Below are 18720 nucleotides of genomic sequence, written 5' to 3'. Positions count from 1 at the left end.
CTTAACCATTTAATCTCAAAATAAACCATTTACAGCTCTCACTTGAAGGTATTACTAACAGTTTTCTTCCAAGACAGAAAAATTTCTGTATTCCAGCAAACTCAATTAGCTAGCCCAATACCTTTTAAATAGCCATTTAAAATGAATAGGATTCTTTACTTACCTAAAACATACAGCTGTCCTCATCAAGAGTTTTAAATAGTTCATAAAAAGACGTTAGGTACAATACCAAGGATAAAAGAACAGCCAAGTCACGATGAAAATCCTAGAAGCTTAGTCAAGTCACGTTGTATAACTAGTACAAGCTGAGTTTCCAAGCAATCAGTGAAAAACTAGAACCATGACAGGTTTTAGATAGTAAAAAGAGTAACAGTTCATTAAGAGATATAAACTTTTATATAACATGAAAGTTTGAGAGATATTCTCATGAATATTAAAACGTATTAAAACATTAATAGTATAGCTTTTGTTATTGTTATTTCTTTCTTTAGTAACGCAGACCATTCTTATATGTAGTTCCTTACATTAACCATTTCTTAAAGCTGTGATTTTCAACTGTGGGCAAGATTTTGTCCCCCAAAGGACATTTAGCAGTCTGGAGACATTTTTGGTTGTCATAACTGGCTACTGCCACCTAGCGGGTACAGGAAAGAAATATTGCTAAATATCGCACCATGCACAGGACAAGCCCCAACAAAGAATTACTCAGCTCAAAATGGCAATAGTGCCAAGTTAAGAAATCCTGTAGCTCAAGGGCATAATTTTAATCATAAGAATCTCTATAAACTAGTTTTAGATTTAGATTATGTATGTAGCTTTCTGGTGATTTGAAAACTGGAAAAGGGATGTGTTGTATGGCTTAATGAATTCAGCAAAATAAAAGACTACACAGTTTCTTAGAGTAAGACAACCTCTCAGATAATTTCAACTATACTATATAATTCAAAAATGAAGTCACTGGTAAAAATCTATTGTAGACTGACAGGAACTCAAAAAACTCTCGGATTATGTGGCACAAGTGACAATCTGCTGTGAAAGTAAATATCCTATCTTGCCCAAGGAAAAAGTCATGAAAATGGGCTATATTAGAATGTATAGCCTGGTTTCACTTAGCATGAAAGCTGACAAGTTATGAATCATGACACAAAAGAGTATCTAGCCCAGAAAAATTCTAAGGGAATGACTAGAAATAAGCATGAGTTTAAAAATTTGCTAAAATGTAATTTATAAAATTTACTCCTAGCGATTCTGGTTTAGCAGGCATAGGGTGGGACAGACAAATCTTATTTTAACAAGAACTCCAGATGATTCTGAGCCAGATAATCCCAGAACCACACACTGAGACAGAGTTCTAAGGGGAAAAAATAACCAATTAACCCCTTTTACCATAAAAGCTCGATTATGGTTCATATAAAACATTTAAAATTGGAGAGCTTCTTTCCATAGCGCACTTAGGATATTAGCTACAAAATGAATCCTAAGGGGTTTGTGTTACAAATATAACCAAAACTCACTGAGTGATACACTGAATACTTGTGCATTTCATTCGATATAAAGTTACCTAAAGAAAAAAAAACATTAATAAAATAAAAATAAAAAAATGGGGCCGGACGAGTGGCACGATGGTTAAGAACTGGCTTGGGATGCCAGAGGTCCCCGGTTCGGATCCCACATATGAGGGCCAGTGACACTGCCCTCCACAGCTAAGATGCTGAACAACAGCTCAACCTGGAGCTGGGTTGCCATGAGTTGCCGGCAACGGCGTAGGCTGCAGCCCCTGTGGCACTGGGTTGCCATGGGCTACCGTGTGTAGCCAGCAGCCAGCGTGAGCGGCCAGCAGCCACAGTGAGCGGCCGTCCAGAAGCCGGCGACTGATCTGCCTCGCCCGGGAAGAGCGCAATGATGGTGCCAACTTGGGCCAGTGAAGCAACGTCCTCCACAACTAGACTGAAGAACTAAACGACAGCAACTTGTCTGTTCCCCTTCCCCCAATTCCCCAGCACTGTTCCCATCCTCCAATTCCCCAATTAAAAAAAAAAAAAATCTTAAAAAAAAAAAATCAAAAAATGTTGAGCTCTAGTAATACGCAGACTAAAGTATTATGGGTAAAGTTTACAAATATCTGCAATTTACTCTGAAATGTATTTTGAAAATTAAGACACACTGATGAATGAGTAGATGGACAGATGATTAACAAATTTAAGAAAATATTAACTGTAGAATAGAATACAGGTAGCAACTATACAGGTACAAGTCCTTCAACTTTTCTGTATGTTTGAAATTTCACATAATAAAATATTGGCAGAAAATTTTTAAATTAACCCTAGAAGAATATATAAAAACTTCTCAAAACTCAACAGTAAAAAACAAACAAACCAACTAGAAAATGGGCGAAAGGCATGAAGAGACATTTCCATGAAGAGGATACATAATGGCAAATAAGCACATGAAAAGGTGTTTAGTATCAGTGGCCATTAGGGAAATATAAATTAAGACTACAATGAGGCATCACTACATATTTTTAGAATGGCTAACATAAAAAAAATATTGACAATACCAAACACTGACAAGGATTTGGAGAAAGGAGATCTTTCATACATTGCTGGTGGGATTGTAAAATGGTACAGTTACTTTGATAAGTCAGCTTGGCAGTGTCTAAAAAAGCTAAATATACACTTACCATATGATCCAGCAATTGCACTCTTGGGTATTTATCCCAGAGAAATGAAAACGTACATCCAAATAAAAACATGAACATGAACATGTACACAATTGTTCACAGTACCTTTATTTGTCAAAGCCAAAAACTGGAAACAACCAAAATGTCCCTCAATAAGTGAATGGTTAAACAAACTGTAGTACATCCATAACATGGAATGCTGCTCAGCAATAAAAAGGAATGAACCACTGATACATGCAACAACTTGGATATTAAATATGCTGAGTAAAAAAATCCTATCTGACAAGGTCACATACTGTATGAATTCATTTACATAACATTCTGAAAATGACAAAATTATAGAACTAGAAAGAAGAGTAACAGTGCTTGTCAGGGACTCGAGATGATTGGAGGGAGGACACAGGGTCTCTGTACTACCTTTGCAATTTCCTATAAACCTATAATGTTTTCAAAATAAAAAGTTTTTAAAAATGAAACATAGTGAAACTGAATTTATAACCTGTTGAATAGAAACATACCTGAATTTTATCTTCCAAACCCAAAAGGTTTTGGTATAACTGACAATCATCTGTTTTACCTGACAGTAACTGACAGTTCCTTCTTTGATTCATTCATGATATAACAGCTGATGGATGAAAATACCACAGAGAAGGATGCTCATTTTCTAATTTGTTACGGCAAGGAAAAAAACCTAATCTACAGTCAACAAATAGGATAAAGTAGTGACAAACAAAGATACAGTTCCTGACTCCATAGAGTTTAGATAGAGTCTAGGGAAAAATAATTAAACAGGTATTTACAAATAATTATGTAATTACGAATACTCAAACTGCTGCTACAAAGAACCTAAGTAAAAGCTACTTAACTTTACATAAGTGAAGTAGACTGTACCTTGTCTATGGAGTCATTTAAAACTTACAGAGCAAAATTATAGGTGATTTTTTTTATTTTATGCTCTATGGTTTTCCACATTTTCCAGATTTTTCATATTAAATATTATTTTTATAACCAAAAAAAGTCATCATTGGGGGAAAAAATTACAAACTTGAAAAACTCATCCAATATAGCAATATTAATCAAATGTATGGACAAAACATCTGGTCTAAACTACAATGTAGCTGTACATCCCTAAAACTATAACAAACAGAAATCTGCAATACTAGCAATACTGGATAGAGATTTTCCAATTTAATAGTGAAGAGAGATGAGTACACAAAGTACCTTTTTATATCAGAGTTAACAGTATGAATTAGCAGAACACTTTTTACTTTTTTTAAACAATCAAAATGATAAATTGTAAATGTATATCTGTCCTTATGATTAACTTCAGGTTCCTAAATTACAATGATAAGGTTTTTAGACGAGTTACTTTTATTCCCCTTAATTTCATTTTCAAAGTTGAGAGAGAAAGAAGAAAGGGAAGAAAGGGTAAAAAAGCTACTTCAAAACTATCAGAATAAATGCATCTAGAATTTGACTTGCAATGCTGTTTAGAAACTACCACATCACCAGTTAGTTCCCAAGTATGTCACTTAACTAATTAACAACTATTAATATAATAATTAAATAATTGCCATTTCATTGTTCCTTTTTCAAACAAAAATTTCACCATTAGTCTTTCTCCTTTTTTTTATTGTCATTTGACAGAGGTTTAATCTAAGAAATACAACAAATATTTCTTTTCCACGACTAACTAATAAATCTCTTTATTAAAAATGGTGATTAGCTTTAATACTTTTCTAGTATCTCCTGATGTATGTCTATGGAGATAACCAGAAGAATTTAATAATTTGTTTTTAACTCAAAGAATAGCTAACTGTTAGGAGAAAATTTTAAAAGTCAAAAGTGTTTCCTTTTATAAATTTTTGGTATTTTTCAAGCTTTTAAAGACTATATTTACAATGTAGTTTCCTCTAATTTCTTCCACCTATTTAACAAAGCAGAAAAACTTTAATGTAAAACATGTAGTTCATTTTTGTAAGCTATCAAAAAAAATGATTTCTAATGAAATAAATATTAAAACTTCAAATAAAACTTTCATGATGCCAAACAATTTTTTTATCCAACACGTACATAAATTATTTTTATAAGAAATTCATATGATTAGGAAAGGAATATTGCTAGAACCTAGTATAATTTTCTTCTTTTTTGGGGGAGTGGAGAGGGAGTAATTGTAATTTTCTTTGGTATTCTTTGATTCTGAAATACCAAAATTTAACTGAAAGTTTATTTGTCCTGAAGAGATTTTTTAAAACATTGAAAATTCCTTCACTTATTTCCACTGTAGTCTCTCTTTGAAAAGTAACTTTTATTTCTTTAAATCAGATCCCTACTGTCATTTTCTGTACTGTGTATTTTCTATTACAAAATTCATAAATTATGAGAACAAAGCAAAAAAAAATTACTATAATAAAAGGAAAAAATTATACATGAGTACAAAATACGACATTTTTAAAAAGAATAGCTGATCCCTAAGTTTAAAATGAAAAATTCCGATAAATACTGTACTTTCTCCAAAAACAATAACTATTTTCTTTCTATATGCACATTGCTGCAAGCTTTATTTTTTCCTTCTTCAAATCTTATGATGTCATATCAAACTACACTGCAGCAATATTTTTTGTATACACCCTAACTTTTCTTAACTACTTTCTAGTATGCCATCATTATTATAGTTGCTGTCCAAATTACTATCAATTTTCTTGCTCTCTCTCCTGGTAACCAACTCTATGGAGAGACATCTAAACTCCATTCTGACCTAGCACTGACTGGATCTTGCTATTGTTTTGAATCTTTAATTGACCTAGTGAAAAAATACTCTATCGTAGGCACTAAACAACTTTGGAGAAAAATATGGAGCAAGCACCAATTTTGTGAAACTATATTCAATGACAATTTATTCTATTATATCCCCTTTGTTTTCAGTGCATCTCATCAAAATTATAGAAAATTCCTGTATTATTATTGAAAAATTAGAAAATATTATTGCATAAGATTAACATTAAATTCCTTTATCTGGGTTCACTTCAGTGATTTGTTTTTCATAATCAAAATCTATTAAAATTTTACTGCAAATACATTAAATCTATCTTATACTTTTAACCTCACCACATTTTTTCACTAAAATAGCTTTAGGTTGGCAATATGCCAAATGTTTTAACAGGCAATTAGCAGAACAGAGCACCACTTACTGGTTTTTAGTTATTATTCACAAGAATACTTAAAAGAGAAGCATGATAACAATTTGATTCCCTGAGATTGGTAATAAACTTTAATAGACCTCACACCACTCTAATACAAGAATATAGAAGCACCTCCACTAAACATTCTAATAACAAATTATGTTACAGTTACCTTTTAATGCTGAAACACATCAGAAAACATCTACATAATTTGAGGAAAATTCATAAATTAATATAGCCTTAATAAGTAAAATGAACCACAGAGTAGATGTTTTGTAAGGAACTGTATTTACAGCAATAAAATTATATGTTCTTCAATTTTCTAGCTTTAAACCAAATGTTTGGTTATTCACTGATTAGTTTTTTTTTAAATCCAAAAATATAGAACCTCAAATAAACTGTGCAAAAGACATAAAAATAAATAAGTTTAAAAAGCTAAATTAAGTAATTTAATTTCTAAATGTAAAGAAATTATTTTAAGCTTGTTTCAAACTCAACGTTCCTTTTTTATAGGTATAACTGTTACTTCAAACTTCCATTTTTATGCATCAGCTAACAACATGAGAAACTTGTTTTATTTTCAAAGGCTGATGTAGCATTCTAATTAAGAATAACACAAAGTTACCTTGATTTGGTTGCATATTCATATTTGGTCTGGGGCCATAGTTTCCCATTGGTTGCCCCTGGCTCATTGTCATCTGATTCTGTACTGGCATGCTCTGTGATGATGGCACGGAATGGTTGTAACCTCCCATAGATCCATGGCTACTTGAAGGCATGTTCATGGAACTGTTTGTCATATTGAGTTGATTGGGTCCAGGTCCCTGCATAGGCATATGGTTAGGCCCTTTGAAGAAAAGTGATCAGAACCAAAATATGAAAGTTAAACAGATGTTCTATACAGAAATATCTTTAAAGATTTTTATTTTTGCATTACTATAATAATACCAAACAGTAACTTTAGTATTTAATCAATAGCAAACAAAGAAAATGCTTTACATGAATGATTAGCAAATACTGTGAGGTGGATATTATTCCTATTTTACAGATTAAAGAAACTAATGCTTTTGAAAAGCCAGGAACATTCTGAAAAACAGGAGTAATGAGGGAGAACTAGCTTTACAAGAGAGCAAACATAAAGCTGGAATACTTAAAAGTGTGTACTATTAGCACATAAGTAAACAGATCAATGAACCCAGAGAGCAAAGTCTAAAAACAGGCCCAAATGCATAATTTAGTAAATGATTATAGAGGTGATATTAAGCATCAGTGGGCAAAAGAAAGATAATTCAATAAACGGTGTTGTGACAACTGAGTAGCCATCTGGAAAAAAATAAGTTGAAACCCTACCACATTACTTCCACCTAAACTAATTCCAGATGAATTTAAAAACCTAAACATTAAAAATGAAAAAAAAATGAAATTGTAAGAGAGAATTTCAGAAAGAATTTTAAAAATGATCTTGGAGTGGAAGGGCCTGCTTAAGAATGCCAGAAAATCCAGAGCCATAAGACTGATAAACTAGACTACATGAAAATAAAAACTTTGAGTAAGACCAAAAATTTTTAAAAAATAAATAAAAAATATACTGGGAAAACAATGTTTCCAAGACATATATATTACAGACCAAACTAGTTACTTAACATATAATATAAATGAGACTGCAAGCAGAAAAAGAGCAAAGGACATGAGCAACCAGTTCACACACAAAAAATATAAAAAGGGTTAGAAACACAGAAAGACTGCTTGCTTCGCTTATGGTATAAAAAGGCAAAAACTATGAGGCCCATTTTCATCTTTCAGATTCACAAAGATCAAAAGTTTTGATACGACTATATTACAAAGTACTTTCACACATTGTTCAGACTATATAAATACTATTTTTTACGTACAGCAATTTGGCAATGACCATCATATGTTAAAATGTATACACCTTTAACTTAGCAATTTCAGTTCTTGAAATTTATCCTATAAATATACAAGTTTTTGTGTGCATGTGTATATAGATGCAAAATTGTGTTTGTTTACCTAATTATATTTTACAGATATATATGCAGCAGCATAGTTTTTAATACCAAAAGACTAGAAATGACCTATGCTTCTATAATAAGGGAACTGCTAAAAGAAATTAGAGGCATCCATAAAAAGAATGCAATGACATCACCAAAAATAAATAAATAAATAAATAAAAATGGGGCAGCTCTTTATACACTGACTGGTCTCCAAAATACATCTTTATATACTTATGGTCTCCAAGACACACGTTTAAAGGGGAAAAAAATGAAATATAATGTTATCTAATGTATGCTACTTTTTTGTTTTTAAAAAAAGACGAGAATACATATTCTTAAAATATGTATAACATATACACATACGTTTTATATACAGAAAATATCTCTTGAAGGACAACGAGACACCAATGACTGGAACGAAGTGTCTGGAGAGGTGGAGGCTTATATACCTTTTGGTACCGTTTGATTTTGGTACCATATGCATTTACTCTAGTCCAGCAGTTCTCAACCTGTGGGTCGCGACCCCTTTGGGGGTCGAACGACCTTTTCACAGGGGTCGCCTAAGACCATTGGAAAACAAAAAGATATTTACATTACAATTCATAACAGTAGCAAAATTACAGTTATAGAATAGCAACGAAAATAATTTTATGGTTCGGGGTCACCACAACATGAGGAACTGTATTAAGGGGTCGCGGCATTAGGAAGGTTGAGAACCGCTGCTCTAGTCTTTTTTTTTAAATCAGTTAACGTTTTAAAAAAAAGAAACTGAGCTTGAGAGGTATTTTGACCAAGATTAAACAGCATATAAATAGCTCTACAACTTAAGATTATAAAATATTAAAAACTAAAATAGTAAATGTAAAGTATATGTATTAATTTGTGTACATAACAGTTAACTAAATGTTATAAGGAATTTATTAAAAAAAGAAAATATAAATAACTAGACTTCCAATTTCTCCCACACCTAACTATAACCATCTATAAATTGTTTTGGAAGCTCTACAGTATTTTGGACAACCTAGGTCATAACTGATTAAAAATCTCTGGTTTATAAATAATAACTGTTCCAGACGGCCTTACACAAGATGGCCTTACACAAAAACCAAAATATCATGTTAACAGTAATTATACTGCTGCTAAACTCCTTCTTTAGCCTTAGGCTTGAATGTTATATGGACAAGTTAATTCGAAATCTTAATTAAAGGTACCACTATAAAAAAACAACAACAACAAAAAAAACCCAACAAAACTTCTAACTTGCTAACTTGTATTATCACTACCCTTCCAGTTCTACAAACATTGTGTCCTGATAAGCTAAATGTGGATTCAGCAAGAAGATTCCTCCTGACTACAACCTGACAAGTAGTTATGTCTTTATTCCTACCTCCATACCAGTGTGGGCCACTGATTGTGGCAAGCTTTAGTAGGAAATAGAAGATAACCACTGAAACACCATGGCCCTTCTATCTGATCAATCACACATCAATCTTCTATTAAGCAGGCTACTTGGGCCTTTGCTCTGTGCTCTCTTTGGCATGGCTGTCTACACCCATCGACCCTGGACACCAATGCTACCAACCAATACAATCAGCTAAGATGAAACTCTCCTAAGGATGCTAATTACTAATTTTAAAAACAAATTGTTGTTATTTTAATTTACTTTCATTACTGCTATTTGTATAATACTTTCTTTTAGCTAATTAAAATAACCTTTGCCTTTAGAAAGTAAAAATATTCTTGTATTAAATGTAGAAAACACCCCACCAAATATTATAAGTATGGGCTGTGGCTGTTACAAAGCCAAAATAGTGTAAAGGTACTTTTCAAATTAAAAATTCAAACCAACAAAAGGTAACAAAATAAGCATCTAATGGCTTGAAAGATATTCTAAGTGGCTCTAAAACTAAGAATGGATAAATAGTAAAGGGAATGGCTCATTATATAAGAAAACTGTCATTATTTTTCAGCTTTTAATTTTGTTTTAATGTCAATTTCCATATTTATATTGTTATAAATATACGTATTCATACAAATCTATACTCGGCCCCAATAGTATCAATGAGGAAATGCTAAATACATTAGCACTTAGAGATTGTTTTGTTTCTTTTCCCTATGTGTTTTTCTAGCACTACTGTTTCTGAGACCAATAAATTTTTAATACAAAACTCAAGGAAATGTTATAATACCTTTTTATAAACAGAATTTAATTCTTAAGCCTCGCACAATGCTTTTTTTTTCCAAAAAGCTTCTAAAGCCAGCTGCATTGCATAGTTTCAGACAGACTAAATTTAGCCAGTTCTGTTCATCAGAGGAATGCTGTGTGTCAGCTACATCAAAGCCCAAGGGCAGCCTGATAAACACTGAATACAGGTCACGTAGCTCTGTAGCTAACAAACTCTAAGAGAGCTTGTACTCGGGGGCATTCAAAGCAGTTTTGTCATCAACAATCTAGTATCCCTTGAGCCCCCATGTCGTTTCAGTTGCTAAGCAACTCTGGTGTTAATGTCTTAGAGGAGAAAAACTTACCAGGCATCTGGCCGTTCATCTGGTTCTGCATGTGTGGTGCAGGAGGACCCCCACCTACCATTCCATCTGAAGGCATGTTGTGAGAGCGTGGAGGTGGGGGAGGGCCGCTCTGATTCATCCCTCCAGGACCCATAGGCATATTCTGTGTGGGTGGCTGAAAGAAGACAGTTTAGTAAAACAAGAAACAGTCACACTAATATATTAAAGATGCATATGGTATAACAGTTGCCTATATTATTAAATTAGGAACAAATCCACATATGCATTTCAATTTCTTTTAATGCATTTTAATCATGGACTTACTAACATCCTATTTAATATGCCCCCAAAACTTCACAAGATCATTAGCATGAATATATCACCTGACCACCTTGGACCAAAAGAACACAACAAAAGTATATTTTGCTCAACAAAATCTCAATAATGCAATAAAAAACTTTAACATCCTATACAAAAAGAACTTTCATTTATATATGTATAAAGATTTCTAATGTGTCCATTGTTAAATTGTTTTGAAAATTACGTCTCTTATCATTATTTGGATGTATTTTCTATTAATGATGGATTTTACCTGAAAAGATACAGGAACAAAAAATTATTAAAGAACCAGAGCCCCCAAATGTAATATACTTTATACTGTTTGGGGTGTGTGTGGGGGGAAGAAATGTTGGCAGGGGAATGCTTTAAACTACGAAGACTCAGTTCAGCCTAACATTTCTGTGCCGACTGCTTCTATAGATTGGAAACATTACTGATGGCCTCCAAGGGTACGGAGACAGCTGCCTCAAAAGGATGCCTTTGGCAAATTTCCTAATGAAAGTGTGAAGAAAATCACTGCCTAACCTTGAGAGTTCACAAAAGGGCGAAAGGAAAAACACAGATACAAGATGGTCTGCAACACCTGGCTCCCTTCTTGGGGTATTTTGGTGGAGAAAGCAAACGGTTAGTTTCTTTCCAAGCCCTCATTTTTAAGCCTGAAGGGGGACAGGAAAGTATTATTCTTTACATATCTATTTCTGCCTTCTTTCTCTACTTCTCTATGTTCTAAACATAATGTCTATCCCTATAACTTCAGTCATTCTCTTTCTCCCACATTTTTAGATGGCCAGTTACTATGTCTGTACTACCTAGATATTGTAAACACAGTTCTCTCCGGCAGTTAACAGATATACATTGCTTTTAGCCATCCCATGTAAACACTCAGATCTCCAACCATAATTACTAGCTTTTACAAGATAATCAGGTGCTACTCTAACAGTACCTACTTAAAATTCATAATCTTAATTTCTTCACTACTAAATCCAGACATTAACTGCTTATTAAACATTTTCCCAATTCTCATCTGAAATTCTTTATTCAATTTGTATTCTTTGAACACTTAATTACATTGCTCAGTTTTCAAAAAAGTTACCAAACATTAACTCAGAGTCACATATCTTAGTTTAAAATTATTCTTTATTTACCATCCTTCAAACATGGCTGGCCTTAACCATCTCGTTTGAAAATAAAAATCTTTCCTCCTATATTTGTGTCCAAATTTTCTATTGAAAATTCATATTCTCATTCTCAATAGGTATACATTTTAAAATTCATAAAACATCAGTATTCGTGGTTCCCATCATAACAGAGTAGCTTGTCTCAAATCCTCCTGCTAGTATGTTATCTAGACAAATGTAAAATCTGTTTGAAAACACTGACGGGCACTGTACACAGAAAGGAATAGGAAGAAGGGTTACAACTATTGAAAGAAGGGAAGCATAGAAGATCAGCTCCATAATCACTTGGCTTTTCCTCTGATTTTACTGTATAATAGGAAAATAAGAGTCCAAGTAGAAACTGGCAATTCTACTGGACTGAGAAGAGTTTTTGGCTATCACAGAGTTGGAAAATAAAGAGCAAAGCCTCAGAGAGAAAGAACCACAAAGAGGGGGGGAAATTCAAGAAAACTAACAGAGAACAGCAGTTAGGTTAAAGAGTGGAGCAGAGATTTTAGCTTCTGTCCAGTGCTAAAGAGAAAAAACTGGAGTATAGGTCCCACCAAGTTAAAAAGGCCTTGATAAATAACTGAAGTCCTCTTATTTAAGACTTCAAAAAAAGTCTCTCCTTTAGATTAAGGTCAAAACTGAAATAGGTCAACCCTAACAAGTCTTATAATCAATCATCAATAGGCTCAAGGTGATTTCATAGTACTTCACCTACCAAAGTAAAAGCTTAACTCTTTGGAGGAAAATAACACCAAATAGAGCCCCTACAATTGTTTGTTCATAATGTCTGGTATTCTGTTAAAAATTACAAGGCATGTGATTGCAATCTGGGTGTCTAGTAATCAGCACTGTATAACTACGGAGGACTACATAGCCCCAAAAGCCTGCCAAGCCATGTGTGGACCGGCAGGAGTCAGCTTACACTAGGTGCTGAGAGTGAGAAGTGCGGATTCTGAGTTGCTGGTGTGGATTCTGAGTTGCTGGTGTGGTGGTGTGAGCGGTGCTCAAGGGGAGACCCCGAGACAGAAGTTTGGTTACACTGTTAAATGAATCATTTTAACCGGAATGTTAGACCGAAGACAGTGCCGCGGATTGAGCGCTCCCACATCTGACATGCCTGGAACCATACCAAGTCAGTACGGCGGAACCTTGCTAAGATGGGGCTGACTAAGGACCCCAACATGGCAGTGCCCCTCAGTAAGAGAAAGGTCAAGGCCATGGAGATGGACTGGAGGAGAGGCCTCAAGAAGTCGTGTGGAACTCTATGTGCTAAATAATCTGGCGGCACAAGCCAGGCTCCCAGAAAAGGAAATACACTGCCTCGGGACCTCGTAGACTATGTAGGCAGGCTACGTGGTAGAGAACCATGGGGAGGACTCATAGGCTATCACCTAGGATGAGAATAATTACGTACTATCAAGGCATCCCGAGGCTGATTCAGAATAAGATCAACGTCTCTAAGCATTTTTACCCCGCTGAGTGGCAAGCCTTCATTGATTCTTTGCAGAAGAATAAGATGGAGGCTGAATGACTGGTTTATATCTGCCTCAGGCTGAGGCCTCCTCCCAGACCCCAGAAACTGGAGCCAGAGTTTAAGGCAAGGAGGGGTGTGTGGCTATAGATAGGGCTGGCCAAACCCCATGGAATGAAAACATTTTTTTTCTCTCTCTTACTCCCCTCTCTGGAACTGTCTCCCAGCGGTTGCAATTTATATTCTGGGGGCTCTGAGAAAAGCCAAAACTTGCTGTTTTCAGAGTGGGTGGTTTGTTTCAATATAGTCTGTAAATAATAAAAGAAGGCTTTTAAAAAAAAAATCACACATTCTAAAACCAATAATAAATGGCCAACACCCATTAGGACGGTAATTTAAAAAAAAAAATGGAGGATGGCCGATTGGCACTTTGGTTAGGAGTTGGCTTGGGACGCCAGCTCAGAGCTGGCAGAGCCCCGGTTCGAATCCCACATGAGGGCCAGTGACGCTGCGCCCTCTACAGCTAAGATGGTGAACAACAGCTCGACCTGGAGCTGGGCTGCCATGAGTTGCCAACGACAGCGCAGGCTGCAGTGGAGCTGGTTGGCAGCAGACATGAGCTTTCGTGATGTGCTGAGCCCCCATGAGTGGCCGTCCAATGGCCAGCAAACAACTGCCTCACCCGGGAAGAGCGCAATAATAATGCCAATATGGGCCAGTGAAGCAACGTTCTCCACAACTAGACTGAAGAGCAAAGGGACAGCAACTTGTCTGTTTCCCTCCCCCAATTCCCCAATTAAAAAAAAAACAACCTACAGCAGTAACAACTATGGGCAGGAATGCAGAGCAAATTAAGCTCTTATACATGCTAGTGGGATTGTAAAAGGGTATAGCCACTGTGGAAAACAATTGGCCAGTTCCTCAAAAAGTTAAACATAGAGTTACCATATGACCTAACAACTCTACTCCTGGTATAGACCCAAAAAAACCGAAGGCATACAAAACTTGAACACAAGTGTTCATTCACAGCATCATTTATAACAGCCAAAAAGTAGAAAAAAAACCCCACAAATGTCCATCAACTAATGACTGGATAAACATAATGTGGTATACCCATACAATGGAATATTATTCAGCCATATAAGGTATTGATACATACAACACAGATAAACCTTGACAACACATGCCAAGTGAAAAAAGCCAGACTCAAAGGCAACACATTATATAATTCTGTTTAGATAAATCCAGAAAGACAGAAAATAGATTGATTAGTTGTTGCCAGAGGATGGGCAGAGGGGAGATTCGGGATTGACTGTCAACAATTATGAGGTTTATTTTGGGGGTGATGGAAATGTTTTGGAATTTTGAACAGTGGTTACAGTTGCACAGAACTGTGAATATACTAAAAACCAATGAACTGTATACTTTAAAAGGTTAAAAAGTGCCAAGACATGTACAACATGGTGAAAAGATCAAACACCTCTAACTAGAATTATAAAAGTAGAGATAATTAAACATACGTAATATTTGAAGAATACTGGTAAAGAATTTTCTAAAGCTAACAAAAGACATGAGTCTCTAGCAAATGTATGAACCTCTACAAACCTCAGCATGATATGGAAAAAACCATACTTAGACACATCAAAGTCTAAAAGACAAAATCTTAAAAGCAGGGAAAAAAGCAGGGTAACTAATGTCAGTAAGACTAACAACCAATTTTTTATCAGAAATATGGAAACAGAATACAATGACACCTTTAAAGTGCTAACACACACACACACACACACACACACCACATACACACAAGTCAACCAACCTAAAGTTCTATACTAAGAGAAAATATCTCCAAGTGAACATGAAGTAATAGTTTCAGATGAACAAAAGCTGAGAGAACTCATTACAAGTAAAGGGAATTCATCAAGTTAAAAGAAAAAGACCCCTGACGGAAGTACAGAACTGGAGGGATAGAAAGGAACGGGAAAGTAAATATAGATTAATACTGATATTTAAAATAACAGTAACAATGACTTGTATGGTTTAATATACGCAGAAGTATAAAATATATAACAAGGGGGCCAGCCGAGTGCCTCAGTTGGTTAGAGTACAAGCTCTGAGCAACAGGGTCGCTGGTTCGATTCCTACATCGGCCAGTGAGCTGCGCCTGAGCGCAGCTGCCACTGAGCTGGTGAGAGCGCATGTTCTTTACAACAAACAACAAGGCTGTTGGTTCAACTCCCACACAGGATGGTGGGCTGCACTCCCCCCGCCCCAAACTAAGATTGAACAAGGCACCTTGAGCTGAGCAGCTGTGGGCTGCAGACAGATGACCACTTGGCTCAGTGTGTAACAAGGTTGCCGGTTCAACTCCCACATGGGATGGTGGATTACGGCCCACCCACCCCCCACAACTAGATGAAAAGCGGCGACTGGACTTGGAGCTGAGCTTGAGCCCTCCACAACTAAGATTGAAGGACAACAACTTGACTTGGAGCTGATGGGTCCTGGAAAAACACAATGTTCCCCTTCCCCAATTCCCCAACACTGTTCCCCTCCCCAATTCCCCAAAAAAGGAATCTAAAAAAATAAAATACATGACAAGACTAACACAAAAGACAGCAGGATTAAAGTAAGTTCAATTGTTGTAAATTACTTGCAGTTTTCAGCAAGTGTTAAATTTGACCACTTCTACCGCCACCTCCTCTGCTACTATCCTGGTATAAGCCATCATCATGTCTCATGTTGATTATTACAATAAATAGCCTCATAATTGGATTCCCTGCTTCAATTCATTCTTCTCTATAGTAAATTTTCTACATAGTAATCAGAATAAGCTTATTAAAATATACCAATTCACTCTTCTACTCCAAATTCTACAAGAGGTTCCAATTTCAGAGTAAAAACCAAAGTACGTACTTACAATAGCCTATAAGGTCTGTCCACACAACTTTCCTACCGTATTCTGTTCCAGCCACAAAAAACCTTAATGTTGTTCCTTGAACAAGCCAGGTACAGTTATTCTTCAGTACCTTTCCACTGCTTATTTCCTCTGCCTCAAGTCTTGGCTCAAATGTCACCTTCTCAATGAGATCTGCCCTGACCACTCTATTTCATGTTGCAAATTCCATCCCCTGCCTCAAGCATTCCCAATACACCTTTCCCTGCTTTATTTTTTTTCCATTTCCATAGCTGTTATCTTCCAACAAGATTGATTGATTGATTGATTGATTGATGGCAAGGAGGGGTGTGTGGCTACAGATTTAATTATTATGCCTGCCTTGTTGCTAGAATATAAAACCCAAGAGAGCAGAAATATTTGTCTTTGTTCACTGATGTTTCAAAGTTACCTATTGCCTATCACACAGTAGGCACTTAATATTTAGTAAATAAATGAACTCTCAAATTTAAATGCCCACAAAACTAAAAATAATTTTGACAAAATTATCTTCAGTGTCTAAAATATAAAAATATCACTGCAAAATATAATTTTTAGTTTAATAATCCTTCATCTGTATAACCATCGTTACTATAGCTGTCATTAATATAGTTCCCCACAAGGAGGCACTAAAATAACACATGGGAATATATTTAAAAATAAATTATCATTCAAAATAGGATATATATATATATGACCACCTCGATGTACACAAACGAAAGGCCCTTGATTAGTCAACCAAAAACCCTATCAGTATCACATTGGCCTTACTTTCTAGTCCTAAATCAGTCTCAAAAAATGAGTTCCATACATATCTGAAATAGTTAAGGAAGATCTCCTTGATTCCTCACACAGTCCCACAAAAAATTTCAGGAAAGTCTTGAATTTATGCAGGCTTTCAACTTTACCAACTGATTTCCTCAATTTAATAATCTCATCAACTGTCATGTCTTCTTGCTCTCCCCACCACAAGATAGCTAATACAAAATTCAGTTCTACTATAAAACCTGACAAGATGAATTTTCATAACTAGTATCTTCCATTTATTTTTACAGTATGTTTCCCCCCATTTTCCTAAGGGATTAGGCCATAGAATGATTCACCTACTAACAATACTCTCCCCAATTTTAGTAATAGTTCCCCATTAAAGTCAGTCTTTCTCCTTTATAGAACAGCAAACACTCCCACAATAATACCATAAATCCAACGTTAGACTACATGGGCTCTGTGTTTATACTACCTGATCCTGATGAGGTTAATCAACAGCCACTCCATATCCATATAATCTTAACTAAAAGTAAATGCCTTTTTCCCAGAGCAAGAGAATTCTCTGGAAAGCACTTCACACACACACACACACACACACACACACACACACACACACACACACACACAAATCCACTCCTGAAAATATGGGGCGATAGGACTCTTAAGCCCTTTTTTTTTTTTTTTTTTTTAAGATTTTATTGGGGGAATTGGGAAAGGGGAACAGTGTTGGGGAATTAGGGAAGGAACAGCCAAGTTGTTGTCCTTCAATCTTTGTTGTGGAGGGGTGCAGCTAGCTCAGCTCCAAGTCCAGTGGCCATCCGGCCGCCCGTCAGCAGCTCACAGCCATTCAGCTCAAGATGCTGAGTTCAGTCTTAGTTGCGAGTGGGCATAGCCCACCATCCTATGCGGGAGTCAAACCGGCAACCTTGTTGTTAGGAGCACGTGCTCTCACCAGCTGAGCCATCCTGCCACCTGTTGGCAGCTCAGCAGCAGCTCAGCTCCGGCGCAGCTCACTGGCCCATGTGGGAATCGAACAGATGACCCTGTTGCTCAGAGCTCACGCTCTTAACCACTCGGCCAGCCTCTAAGCCCTTCTTAAAGTTCTAGTAACACTATCCATTAAAAAACAGGAAGATACATTGGTTTAATCTTGAATTCATTTTATATATTACTTTTATATCTATACCAATCTAGCTAAATTACCAAAGTAATGTGTAATCATGATAAAAACAGAAACAATGCAAATGGAAACCACTGCTAAACGCTTTATGTGTTCCTCCAGAAACTTTTAAAAAATTCATATATATGTATATTTAGTTTTTAAAAATAGGGTCACATTATTCTATGATTTCTTTTATCCTACTGTAGACATTATTCTTTATTAGTTATATAATTCAACCTCATTCAGAAGTGTAGAATTCAACTGAATGAGTTATCACAGTTTTTACCCACCCTCAATACTGACACTTGTTCCTAGTATGCTTTTTCTAATATAGACAATGCTTAAATTAACAGCCTTGTACAAATACTTTTCTGCATTTATTCTGTGCAAATAAGAGTGAAATGCTTGATTTCCAACATCTAGGTTCTTTTTATCTTAGCTACATAGCAAAGAAATTTTGCTCCTTTAGAGGGATGAGCTAGATACAATATTTTCAATTA

At 35.5% G+C, this 18720-nt stretch overlaps 1 protein-coding gene and 1 pseudogene across 8 annotated transcripts in view; one reads left to right on the top strand and one right to left on the bottom strand.

Annotated features, from left to right (window-relative positions):
- SS18 (SS18 subunit of BAF chromatin remodeling complex) overlaps positions 1-18720 on the bottom strand; it is a 69227-nt gene that overhangs the window by 25613 nt on the left and 24894 nt on the right. For all 8 annotated transcript variants that reach the window (XM_019656165.1, XM_019656166.1, XM_019656167.1 and 5 more), the window contains exons 4-5: positions 10404-10557; positions 6488-6709 (exon numbers count right to left, since the gene is read on the bottom strand). In XM_019656165.1, coding sequence (XP_019511710.1) covers positions 6488-6709; positions 10404-10557 — 376 coding nt within the window. The remainder of the gene's footprint in view (positions 1-6487; positions 6710-10403; positions 10558-18720) is intronic.
- Positions 10611-13517, top strand: LOC109390094 (nucleolar protein 16 pseudogene; annotated as a pseudogene).

This window comes from Hipposideros armiger, unplaced genomic scaffold (assembly GCF_001890085.2).
Source record: "Hipposideros armiger isolate ML-2016 unplaced genomic scaffold, ASM189008v1 scaffold_255, whole genome shotgun sequence".
Taxonomy (NCBI): Eukaryota; Metazoa; Chordata; class Mammalia; order Chiroptera; family Hipposideridae; genus Hipposideros; species Hipposideros armiger.
Note: the sequence above shows the minus strand (reverse complement) of the source record. Positions and strands in the feature narration are given on the sequence as shown.